The sequence below is a fragment of the Octodon degus genome, unplaced genomic scaffold (genome assembly GCF_000260255.1).
Source record: "Octodon degus isolate 3935 unplaced genomic scaffold, OctDeg1.0 scaffold00170, whole genome shotgun sequence".
NCBI lineage: Eukaryota > Metazoa > Chordata > Mammalia > Rodentia > Octodontidae > Octodon > Octodon degus.
The window spans coordinates 4130348-4144124 of record NW_004524746.1 but is presented as its reverse complement, the minus strand read 5'-3'; the positions used below and the strand labels follow the sequence as shown (position 1 = coordinate 4144124).

The window sequence follows — 13777 nt, the reverse complement described above, 5'->3', positions numbered from 1 at the left end:
ATATATATATATAGTTGTTTTGCATGCATGCAGGCATATCTGTAGGATTTGTCCCAAAGTGAAATTGTTAATACTTATATATGTATTTATTGCCATGTTCCCCCTTAATTCTAGTGTGTCAGTTTACATGTTTCTAAACATTAATAATGGCCTTTCAATTTTAGTTTGCATTTTGTCATAAATGAACTTAAGTATGTTTTCTTGGCATAGAGTCACTGTTCAAAAAAGAATTCAAAGCTACATGAATTCCATCTCACCTAGTTAGAATGGCTGTTATGAAGAAAACAAAAAATAATATTGGGAAGGATGTCAGGATGAAGGGACTATGATGCTGTATACCATTGGTGGGAATATATATTCTAAACTGCATTATAAAAAAATAAAATTACATATGATCTAGTCATAGAGTTTCTAGGTTTATAACCCAGAGTCAAAGGCAGTCTACAGGAGCTATGCCTGCGGACTTATGTACTTGGGTGTACATGTTTACTGTGGCATTAGTCACAATAACCAGCTATAGAAATAGCTTAAAAGTCCATCAGCAGGTGCATGGCTGAAGAGCACACAGCCTGTATGCACAGTGGAGTATTTTCAGCCACAGTACAGAGCACAGCCATGTTACTTATAAGGAAGTGGGTATAACTGGACACCGTCATGTTAAGGGAAGCAAGGCAAACTCAGGAACACCAGCGCTGCATATTTTCTCTCATATGTGAAATCTAAAGGGGAAGAAGATGACATGATAGTAGAAAGGGAACTATTAGGGAAGGGACAGGGGTCCATTGGAGAGGTGGACAAAAGAGGACAATAGGGGGGTCGATATGTTCAAAGCCCTTTATATGCATGTGTAGAAAAGCCACGGTAACACATTATTTTGTAAAATTAACGTGTGAATAACTATAATGAAATAACTGTTACACACATTTTGAAAAGGAAAGAAAAAAGGGTATTTCTGAACATACCTCCTCTTGTTTTCCTCTTGCTTGAATGGTCAGGTTCTTAGCAATTTCTGAAGGTCTTTCTATGGTTAGAAATTAGTTCTTTGGGATAGGAACTACAACTTTCTTTTTCTTTCTTTCTTTCTTTCTTTCTTTCTTTCTTTCTTTCTTTCTTTCTCTTGATACACAGTCTCTGTATGCAGTTCAGACTTACAGTGATCATTGTGATTCAGCCTTCCAAGCACTGTGATAACAGGCCTGTGCCACCACACCCCATTTAAAAAAAAATAATTTTATTGAGAAAGAAGTAGCAATGAGTTAGTTTCAAAACAGGTTAATAGTAGTTACAATAATTAATGAATTGAATATTGTTGTCTTTGTAGTAGTTATTCATAGTATAAGATGCAGACATGATATCTTGTCCAAACACTATTAGCTTAAAGCTTTCTTCTCATTGAACTAAGAGACAGTAGCTGTATATCTATGCTATTTTGTATATACATATATATTTTTTTTCACCACAAAATGGTCCATCATTTTTATCTCCCTTTTTGTTTACTTTTGTCAGAGATGGGTATTCCATTGCCATTCATGTATTATAAGTACATGAATTCAGCACAGTAATTCAATATAGTCCAGTAGTCCATAATAGTAGTGGGTTATCCTCATGACTGGCAATCTCAGAAGTTGTTGACTTGAAACTTTTATAGCTCAGCATATTAATATGGCTTTACTTTTTATACCTTGTTTTTATACTTTTCTGCTGGATGCCTAAGACCAAGATAAAGCAAGACCTATGTAACAAGAAATGTAACTTTTGTATCTGACTAGGTCAATCACATCCCCTCAGGACTTACCCTTAAATCATGTATAGCAGTTTGTGGATCATTTGTAGGTGTTATGGCTTCTGTATAGTTGTCCCCCCAAAGCCTCATGCAGTCTTGGGGTGGCTTCTGCAGTTTGTGATCCTTTACTGTGGGTGTGGATGTTGCACCTGCCCTGGGGCATTATAATGTAAGGTGGGAAGAGAAGCTAGCTGCCTGAGCTGCTGCTTCTCCTCCTTTTGTGCTCTTGCCTTTTGCTGCTGCCATGATAGGTTGCCCACTGCCGTGTGCTGCTCTGCATTGGAGCCAGCTGAATATAGACTGAAACCTCCAGTAATTGTGAGCTAAATAAACCTTTTCTACCTTCATTTTGAGTGTCAGGTGTTTGTCCCAGTAACGAGAGAAGAGTAACTAAGACAGTAGGTGTCAGCCATGTGGATGAGTCACGACCATTGCTTGACCAGTTTGCTCTGTGAAAGCCTGAGAGAATGTTTTCTCTCCAGGTGATTCTCCTTAGGCACACTCTACATAATCACTCACTTTCCTTTGTGGCCCCATAATCTCCTTGATCAGAAAATTTGGGACACCATCTGAGTTACAGGATGTTACAGTACAGGTTGTCTTATGTCCTGAGTCCTCACTGACCTTGAAAGGCTAGGGCCAAATTTTGGCTATCCTTGTAGTCTTTCTTTTGCTCTAATTTTTGGTCTGCAAACTTAAGTTGTTAACCCTCCAGAAGAGAAGCTAAATGATATTATTACCCTATAACATAGGCTGTTGAGCTTAACATCAGTATCTATCTGAATATCAGACACCTTAGACATAACATGGATCAGGTATTATCCATCAATCATTTGATATGCTGAACTTTAAATCCATACAGAATGTGAAAAAAAAGAATAAAAAAATAGTAAAATAATTAGAAATAAACAATTACATATTTTTACACAGAAATTTAGAAATCTAACCATATGCAACATTGTAGCAGGACAGTCTTATGACATTTTTTTTCTTGTCTCTTGTTTTCATTTGTTACCTTTTTTTTTTTTTTTAAAACAAAGATTTACTTGAGAGTGAGCACACCCCACTTTGGAACTGGCCCAGGGTTTCCAGGGCCAGAACAGCATTCAAGACCAGGAATTGAACTCAGGACTGTGCACTTGCCAGACAGGCACTTTAGGCCACCAAGCTATCTCCTCACATCCTTCAAACATTTTTTTCTAACAAGTCCTTTTTTATTTTGCTTATGCTATTTTTTTGCCATGGAAAACTTAATGTTAAACCTCACTTTTGAGAGTCTTTTGTAATAGTTTATTTTTAAATGTAGTTTCAGGTTTATAAGAATATTGCTCTTGAGTAGCAGAAAGTAAAGATGTCCTGTGTATCTGCTTCCACATACGCATCCATAGCCCACCATGTTGTCAGCATTCCTCACCTGAGGCATGTTTGTTTAAATGGGTTTGCCTGTGTGGACACATAACTGTCACCTGGAAGTCCATGGTTTACATGAGTTTTCACTCTTGGTGTTGTACAGTTTTCAGATCTGGAAAAATTTCTAGTGGCATCTTTTCATCCTCATGGTGTCGCTTGAAGTTTCACTGGAATTGCCCATGCTCTTCCAGTTCTTCCCTCGTTCCCTTGGCACAGTAGATCCTTTCACAGTCTCTATAGCTTTGATTGTTCCAGAATGTCATATAATTGACTTATAGAGTAGGAAGTCTTTTCAGATTGGCTTCTTCTACTCCATAGTATTCTTTTAATCGTCCTCCATGTCTTTCCAGGGCATGGTAGCACATGTCTTTTAGTGCTAAATATTTCATTGTCTGAATGTACCATATTTTGTTTATCCATTCTCCTATTTAAGGGCATCATAAAACTGCTGCCAACCTCCATTTTGATATTTTGAACTAAGTTTTCAACTCATCGGGTAAATATCAATATATGTATTTTGGATTGGATGGTGTCACTGGACTTAGTTTTGAAAGGTAACACCAGACTGTCCCACAAAGTAGGATGCTGCTCATCTTTCCCCATGAGCTATGATGTTAGCTATAGGTTTTTGTAAATGTTCTTTATCTAATTGAAAATATTATACCTAATCCTCTCTTATTACAAGATAAATTAATGTTAGACTTGGTCAAATACATTTTCTATATATATATGGATGTGACTGTATATTTTTCTTTTTTAACTTACTGATGTGATGGAATATATTAATTATTATACTAATTTTTAGTTTCGAACTGGCTTTGCACACCTGAGATAAATCTTACTTTATTTTGGTTTCTGACTAATTATATATATAGTGTTAGATTTCTTGGGATTCTCAGCTTTCTTATGATGGATTTTTGGATTTTAAGTCATAGGTAAAAAAAATCTTAGCTTTAATGTTAAGGAATTTTCTCATGTTTCCTTCTAGTAGTACCATATTTATATCTTAAAAGTTTTAAACTCTTTAACCCCCTACATTGTAAGTTACGGTGCAGTGTTTTTTTTTTTTTTTTTTCCTTCTGGAAATCGATTAAGTTATTCTAATGCCATTCTTTTCATATGATGATCATTTACTACTGTTTTGAGACAGTATGCAGTATTTATCCAGTACATTTCTGGTTGCCTTTGAGTATGTTTCTTGGGTTTATTCCTTTGACCTATTGTTATGTCGTTTATTGTCATAACACAAATAGCTTTTAGTAAACTGATTTCTGAAAATTATACTTAGTGCTCTATATTAAATTCAGTTTCTGTTTTCTGTTCTGGTCTTGCATATGTAGAAAAATAGATTGCTTTTCTATAATAGTATCTATTTATTGACTTATATATTAGTAGTATGTGACACCATTGCATCTCTTAAATGTAAATATAAACATTTTTTATTTATAAATGTTGAAGAATGATACTTACCTAAGTGTTTCTCATACCTTTTGTGACCTATACCAATTTTGTTACAGTTTCTGAGATCAGTTAATTATCTTTCTTTGATCAGTAACCTTAAATTTTTCACACCATAATTACCAAGAAATAGTTACTATAAAAACTTAACTGAAATTACACTAGACTGGAAAGATAATATTTTAGAGGAATTTTTAAAAAGTAAAATGTCTTTAGTGGAAGAAAGGAGAATGAAAAAAAGAAATACACATTTTCTGGTTTTGTGCAAATGATCATTAAAATCTCTGATTCCTTGTCATTTTCACATGCGTTTCTCTTTCCATTATTTGGCCTGGATGCTTGCTTTCTGCGGAAAAACCCTTTTTGATTCCTCTAGCTTGAGAACCAACGTGCTCTCAGCTGCCTCATGGTCAGCAGTTGTTGCCCCAGTTCCATCTGTCCCTTTTGTGAATTAGAGAGCTAGTCATGGGCTTATTTTGTCTTGCCAGCACACATCTCTACAAAAGCTCCCTGCTTTCATTTCCTTCATATTTATGTAGACGGCAGTTGTAATATCCTCGGGATGTTCCTGCAGTTTGGTTTGGCTTCCCCTGAAATGGAGATTTCAGTTTGGTTTAGCTTCCTCTGAAATTGAGATAACCTAAGGACAGAAATAGAATGGTCTTCTCTCCCCAAGAACAAAAGGCTGACTTTTTAAACACCTGGCCACAGTAGGATACTTCTTTATCAGTCCATCATTACAAGTGACATTTCTTTAAGCATACCTTATTTGTTAGACTCTATTTTCAGAACTGCAAAAGAAATTCCTAAATAAAATTCTATCAGAAACAGCTTGTACCTTTTATGGCATTTATAAGACTTTTGAAGATATTTAAACGTTTTCATATCAGCCTTCTTTCTGAAGCTAATTCATACGAGTTTTGTTTAGTTTCTCTAATCCTTTAATCATTTGATCCTCAGCATGTTCCAAATGCTTCATATGTCACAGTGGATTTCAGACTTAGATTGCATTCTTTAATGAAGTTTGAGCAGGATCAAATAAAATGGAAGGATCCCACCTTTGCTTTTCCTTATCTATTTCAATATACATTATTTCCAAAATTAAATCATTCTCTAAGCAACAAAATAATGCTTCTGTGTGAACTCATATACTTCTAGTGACTATATCAGTCTCCATCATCAATGAACTTCAGGGTCATGGGCCTTTCCCTGCCGACTTGAAATTCATAGTGTATTAAGAGATCGTATGCATTCTTTTTACAGTGGAGTCTACACATAAAGTAGTTGACTGTGCTTGCAGATAATAACTAGAGAACGTGTTTGATGAGTTATAGCCAATGTTTAAGCTACCGTTTATGATAACTATAGGAGCTAGACCCAGGCTAAGGACCTCTGGTTATAATTTTGTATTCTGCTTCCTGGTTTCCAACTCCTCTCAGTCTGGTAGAAGATGTGCTATGCTCTTGCCTCTTTGTTTTTAACTTTAGATTTATGTCCTTAGTGTTTCTCTTTATTTCACATCAGGCCATTAGTCATTATTTCACTTCAGAAATTGATGTATTTTTCTTCATAGTTTCCGAGCTTCTGTTAACCAGTGGTTGATTTTCCCCAAAGATTGTTTTTCAGCGTCCATCTGTCCTTTACAACCATCCTTCTTTCTATCCAAGGTGTTATTTGATCATTTGTAGTAGTTCTTACCCTCTCAGCTTTCATTGTTGCAGGATATCGGAGAATTTTGTACAGTAGTTAATTTCTCATGCAAAGTGTAGATTTTCTTGTCTCCGCAAAGAGACTGTGATGCTTATCGCAGGAATTCTCTCTGAAGTAGATATATGGACTCTGTGTCCACAGCAGGATTCTGGGGCTCCTGCGGAAGTAACTTAAAACATTTAAAGTTAAGCTATAACTACATGTGATAGGATAATTTCACTTTCTTTACTATGAAGATAACTCTAGGTATCAAATTGTACACACACACACACACACACACACACACACACATCTTTTGATAATCTCTATATTTCATGCCTCAGTTTATTTATCATCTTATTTCATTTTTTCTTTGTAGCTTAACAAACAACAGTTGCAATTACTGAAAGAACGGTTCCAGGCCTTCCTTAATGGGGACACCCAGATTGTAGCTGATGAAGCATTTTGCAATGCAGTTCGGAGTTACTATGAGGTAAGTTTAAAGAGCTTTGTTTTCAGTAGTTGGGTACTTTAGAATTATTTTTAAATGTCTTTTCTATTTTAAAAAGCCTTACGATATTACAGAAAGTCTGTGAGTTTGCAACCTTCTTGAAAGTATCAATTTTGTTTTGCAATTTAAAAACTAATTCCACAGCCTGGTTTTAAGAGATAAACAGAATTTAAAATTATTTGCATCTTATGAGGAGAAGTAAACTGTTTAGAAAAATCTTCTGGCAATTATTGATATAGCTGAGAATATCTATCTTTAGGTCCACATGTCTAATTTATCCTTTTTAATCAGGATTTCAATAGTAAATTGCTATCTCATTCCATTTTGTTCCCTAAGGTTTATAATAATTAAGGCGAGTACCTAATTTCAAGAGGATAAATTGGATTTTCTTTTCTTATTCAAGAAATAGTACTACCAATACCATCTTTCTATTTTTCTTTTTTTAATTTTAGCTTGCAACTTATTGGGAAATCTCTATGGATTTCCTATGAGTGCAGAATTTCACACAAGGTTATTAACTGCTTTAGTGAGTTGCTAATAGATGTTAAGTTTATTGCTCTTGTTTTTTTCTTGAGCATTTCAGAGTCATTTGAGGAACAGGTCACATCAGTTGTTCAGATACTTTAAAGTTGCAGATGGAGAAACAGCATATAAACGTATATTAGACTAGGAAAAAATGTGCAGTCACTATACTTCTGAGCTTTTCTTAGGCAAGGGATATTTTGTGTACAACATAAAGTAACTGGATATACAGATACTTGGTTGGATTCAGAATTCATGAAAGGTCTGCATCAGAGTTTCCTACTGCAACTCTATAGAAGTTTATATTACCTTAAGCCATTGCCTATTGAATTAGGTGGGAATCTTGCTTACCAAGTATTCGTATGACAGAAACCTGGCGGTAACAGTGGATATATTGTCTAGCAGAATCTTGACTCAAAATATCTTCATTTTGTAAATCGAGCCTCACATGATGAATTCATGCTGTAGATCTTAAAAATGAAACAAAACTAAGATCTTCTTTTTACATCATGTAATGAAACAAATAAAAAGCAAAATGTCTGCATTGAAGATGAAGGAAATGTAGCTCAGGAAAGTACATTTCTAAAAATAAAAATTATACATTTGAAAAATGAAACTATGTGCACAAGGGAACAAATTGAATGAAGGGGTGAAGGAGTTCACTGTACTATCCTTGTAAATTTTTTTAAGTATAAAATCATTCCAGAATAAGTGGGTTTAGAAAATATGATGTGAACACACTTAATAAAATGCTCAAATGAAGTTATTTTAATAAAAATGTAACTCAAGTAAGGGACAGCACACTCTCACTGTAGTCTACCTGAGGATTGGCCTCTTTTCTGGGTAAAATAAGATGTGGACAAGTACAAATTTATTAACATTCAATGTATCACATGTGGGTTACTTTTGAAGGATCTGAAGATATTTATCCTGGAGACAGACTTGATTGTATTGTATGGGCTCCCAAAGGAAGGCTAGGACTAAGATGGAAATGGAAAATGAGAAAGGTGGTCTCTCATTCATATATACATCTTGAGTGCTTTTATGAATTGCTGTTTTAATTTTGGTTGTATCTGTGTATATTTTATAGACAGTTAAGAGTTATCTGCCTTTTCTTGGGACTAGAAATGTGCTCAGTTATAAAGAGTTTGTCTCATACACAGTACCTTCTGGGCTTGATCCACTGGATGAGGGAGGCATCCATCTATTATATTGGTGGTATACTTGATCTTTGTTACATCTCTTTAACACTTAGGATCTTAGTATGAAACCCAACATATGTTTCATTTCCTTCACAATTTTTAACTGAAAACATTGTTTTCATGGCTCTTTATTTTTAAGGTAAATCATGTTTTTCAAAGAGATCATGCCATTGATTTTTCATGGTTTTGTACCTGATACTTCTTTCAGTTTATGTGATTATAATTATGTATCAGAATATGAACTTAATATGTATTTATATCAGTGCTTTTCTATTGCCATACATTACATAACAGTATATACTTCTATATAACTATTTAATTTCGATTACAACTTTTTGTCTTAAACACTATAATGTGATGAGAATAATTTTTTAAAAAAAATCATATCAGTATTGTTCATTATGATAATTGTAGAGTTAAAAAAATGGCCTGAAGTACCTAAACTACTTTAGTCATGGACAAAATGGTAGTTAAGGATAAGAACAAGAAAAGAAGGAAAGAAGACAGTTGGCATGTATTACTTCATAATGAAAGTTAATGGTTACAACGTAGGTAATTTGATGGTAGCTTATTATTGATAGATTTTGCTGTACTTTCCATTTTTGTACAATTTTTTCTTTAAGCATTTTACTGACTAGAAGGTTTGAAACGGACACTGATTCTACAAGCATTTAGTATTTTTTGGTGGTATCATTTTTGTTTTTGCTCTTGTTAATCTGGGAAACTTAAGCTGACGCTGCAAACGGCAAGCATAGCTTTTCATCAGTTTGTTACTGCCCATACTTGCCCATACTGTTCTTCCCTTCGGATTCCTGCGTCTGCTTCATGGGATGCGAGGGATTTTGTCCACATGCACCACATGACAGGGTGATTGATACCAGGTACGGGGACATGTAGATGGCCTTTCTCCTTGAGATGTCCACAGTGTGCAGCTACATTACGGCTGCTTTCAGTGAAATAGAAACTTCTAAGTTCTGTTATTGTAAAAGAATGGATGTTAGAACTTTTTAGTTTTCCCTTCTTTTGTGTTTGTTCTTGGGAGCTTAGCTTTGTTCACAGCTTTGAAGAAAAGGCGTGTGGTTTTCGTATTCTGATTATTTATTTCATCTCGTAGTTCCAAAGCATGAATGAGAGTTATACAGCACTAATAATTACAAAAGAATTATTAAAATAAAGAGGGGCCGGGGAGATGGCTCAGTAGAATAAGCGCTTCCCAGGCAAGCACGAGAGCCTGAGTTCAAGCCCCGGTTCACCCAAAATAGATAAACAAATAAATAAAGCTTAACATCACGGTTGACATCACTGCTGTTAGCTGTTCAGATTTCTTGCTTGTGTAATGAGACAAATGAGAATTCCTTTCATGAGTTAAAAACAATTTCACTATTTTCTTCTCTTGCTGTGAAACTCAGAAATAATTGTTTTTATCTCAAAAAATTGTAGCTCTAAATTTTGGCCCCATTGCATAATTTTATGCAAAATATAGTCAATGTGAGGTAATTAGAGAAGCTTCTGTTCAGATATTGCTTTAAGGTATTATTTCTTAATTGAAGCAATATGTAATTAAATATTAAGATGAGTAAAAGTTTATGTAATTTTACAGTAACTTAAAACAAGTGTATCAGTCATAGAAAGAAATGCTATCAGGGATCATGGAGATAGCTCAGTGACTTACGAGCCTGCCTGGTAAGTGCAAGGTCCTGAGTTCAATCCCCGGTATGCCTCTCAAAAAGAAAAAAAAAAAATGACATGAATATTTTCTCTGTAATGTCAATGCCTACAGATAACTTCTATTGATGGTTTAGCATTGCTATTGAATATGTTTGAAGTTGAAATCACTTTAAGTTTTTTTTTCATAGCATTATATCTTGACAACTCTCTAATTTGAAATGTTCTTCCTACACATGATTTCAAATAAACAAATTATAGATTATTAGGTACGTATTTCTAGGCATTTCATTTTCTTTTTGTTAGGATCTGAAGTTTTCTGCATTTTGGCTATTTAAAAATGTTCAAAGAGTCACTTATATTTTTAAATGGACTGTCTCATAAATTTGTACAAATGCAATAACTGGGGGAAGGGCAGTGAGCACTGTTCTAACTCTTTTTGCAGATTACAAATTGCCCTCAAGGCAGGCAGATACACTTTATGCTAGCATGTCATTATAAAAATTATTTTTCCTGTAAAACTGGTATTATTAAGGAAATACATGACATGTTAGGTTTACTTCATTTAATTTTGCTCTTTGAGAAGCTCTATATGTCTTTATAAATTACTTGTTCATATACTTTATCTGTTTTTGGATTTGAACATTCATCTGTATTTATTTATTGTTATAGTCTGCACATAAAATAGACCATAACCCTGTGCTAGACTGCAGTTATTCTTTTGCATTCTTTTTTTTTTTAATGTCTTTACCTCTGATAGTTACTTATTTCTTGGTCCAGTCAGAATGAGAGGCGTTCACATTCAAGGCAGAGAGACCATGCTCCCTTTCGTTTCTTTTGGGTTCTTTATTCGTGTTCATAAATGAGTAGTGATGGGGATTTGCACTGCATTTTCCCTCCTTCCTTATTCCAGCCACCAGCTCTCCTGGGTTCTGCAACTCAGCTTTCATTCAGTCGTACAGTACAGCTGTTTCCTATCTGCAGAAGGGGCAGACGATGTCTCAAGCTTTCTCCAGCTGCACTTAGCATTAAAGTGTGTTTTTGCTCATTTTCTCTTTCTTCTTGTCTGGGATGTTCTTCCATTTGCAAAATGTAAAAGAGGGAGAGGGAAAGGGAGAGGGAGGGAGGGAGAGAGAGAGACAGACGGATGGACAGACAGACAAGACAGAGCAAGCGAGCATGCTAGATACTATAACTTTAATAAAATTTCCCACCTTATGAGTTTTAAGTCTTTATGTACATTTTTCTTGGTACAGAATATCAAAAACTTGACTTCAGTCAACTTCTCAAGGAAGCTGTGGTTATCTGCTCTGACTTCCTGTTACTAGCGATCAGTTTGTATCATTCTTTACAGGTGTCAGTCCACTTTCCCTGATGCTCTGTGTCCCAATTCAGTATGGATAGTTTAATGTTTGGCTTGTGAAAACTGTGAACCTTTCAAGTCATTTTTTGATTTGTTTATATAATATAATTTAGAGTTGATATGTAATGTGTTTTTAGTCTTAAGTGTATATACTAGAGGGAGATGACTGGAGAAGAGCAGTATTTAAATATTTTGATGAAAATTTCTTGTTATTTTTTGACTCTGAAATGGAAAGATTTACTTTTCATATTCCAGGGGATGTTTGACTTGTCAAAATCTTTTTATAAACTTTGAAATAATGTCATGGAAGAGGCCTGCTTTTTTTTTTGTAGTGAATTGATTATCTCTAAGTAAACCAAGATTGGCAGTCTATAGCAGAAGGGGATAAAGAAAGGTCAATACACTCACAGATGAAATCCAGTAACCAGTAATGAAAAGTGAGGTTTCAAATTTGCATTAAGCTCTGCACATCACATTGCATTTGTTATTTTTGGTATTAGCTTTGTTGGTTCGTGTCATATTTTTTATATTTTAAGAGTGGTGTTTGAAATTAAGCATTCTGTAAGAATCTGGAGAATGTGTTTTCACATCTGAGATTCCTATTTTTATTGAGGGCGTTGCCTATCACTGTGCTCTATAGAGTCACCTACTTTTTTGACCGTAGCTACTTTGTCCTGGAAATTAGATAATGCACATATTATAGAATTTTGTTGTTTCATGGCAGTTGAGGAAATCACATTTCTGAGCATTTCCCCCCAGTTTCTTAGACATTTTTATAAGAAACTAAAATCATGAATTTTGCATGCCCACCTCTGTCCAACTCTTCATCTCTTCTTACTTCTGCTTCTCTATTCATGTAAGGCTAGCCCTTCTTTATAGGTGTGCTGATGCTGACCTCCAGTTCAGTCAAAATCGAGAAAGTTAGCCCAGCAGGATGGCCACAGAGGGCAGAGGTCCATACAGGTTGCTTCAGAGTGCCGTTCCCTCTAGGGGTGCACAGTGGTAGGCTGAGGTGCCTACTTTCATACTACGCCAGCATCTTCTATAATTTTGGCAGTTGATGTGCTTCAGGAGCAGGTTATGCCATCTGTTTATAATCTTTTTAAGAGAGCGTAGCAATCAGGTGCACAGCCTCTCAGTTCTGTTGGGACTGACCTCAGTGTCCCCATGACCATATCTTTTTTTAAAATTATTTTAGGGAAGGGTCTACAGGGTGTTCAGGGTCTCACTACTAGATCAAACTTGGAGTAATCCGCCTGTTTACAGCCTCCCAAGAGCTGGGATTACAGGCACATGCCACCACGCCCAGTCTCAATTGCTGTTTCAGCACGCCCTGGGGATAGGGACGGTGAGGCAGGCCCGGGGATCGACCGTGACCATATCTTTCATGTGGGCAAGTAACAAGGTGCTCTTTGCAAGATCTCTGAGTAGTGGCACCACCATAACCTTCTGATGGGTAAACCCAACTGGTCACAGAGCCCATTCAGCAACTACTTCTTCTTTAATTAGGGAAGTACTCCTTTATTTTAAATGTCTTTTTCTTTAGAGGTTGTTTCGTTTCACTCATTTTACTTTAATCAGTGATATCCTTTGAACATCTAAACTTAGTTAGCTTCTCATTAGGCAAGCAAACGTTATTTTACGTGGGTAGTGTTTTTATCTCAGAAACATCTTCCGAAGTTTAGTTCTAATGTTTTCTATTCCTACTTTAGTCACTGCTTCATTTCTAGGAGGCTTTAGGCTCAAATAATCCCATTTCCCTCACTTTATGATCCCAAAATTGTGTTGAATTTTGTGCTTTGTGCTCACACTCATTTACCTGGATTGCTGCACATTTGTGTCCTTTGTCACATTCACGCAATAGTCCTTCTCATCTTTAAGCTTCTATTTTAAAATGTTTCTATTGTTTATTTGGTTTTACAGGTGAGAGATCATGAAAGAAACATTCATAACCTTGTTAGCACACTGGAAACAATAAATGCTGGTCTCCCCTTGGTGTAAAGCTTTTCATTAGTTACGTAAATGAGAAAACAAGCAGTTGGAAGGTATAATGCAGTAAAATAGCAAGATATGAAAGACTGTTTTTAGCTAAAAGAGGTCATTGATCATCTGTTTCCTAGTACATTATTGGTGTAACTTACAAAATTTTATATTGGCTATCATATTATCTTTAC

At 35.3% G+C, this 13777-nt stretch overlaps 1 protein-coding gene across 1 annotated transcript in view; it reads left to right on the top strand.

The window, feature by feature from the left end:
* Positions 1 to 13777, top strand: part of Cadps2 (calcium dependent secretion activator 2) — a 575996-nt gene that overhangs the window by 137976 nt on the left and 424243 nt on the right. The window contains exon 2 of the mRNA XM_023703422.1: positions 6720 to 6833. Within this exon, the coding sequence (XP_023559190.1) occupies positions 6720 to 6833 (114 nt within the window). The remainder of the gene's footprint in view (positions 1 to 6719; positions 6834 to 13777) is intronic.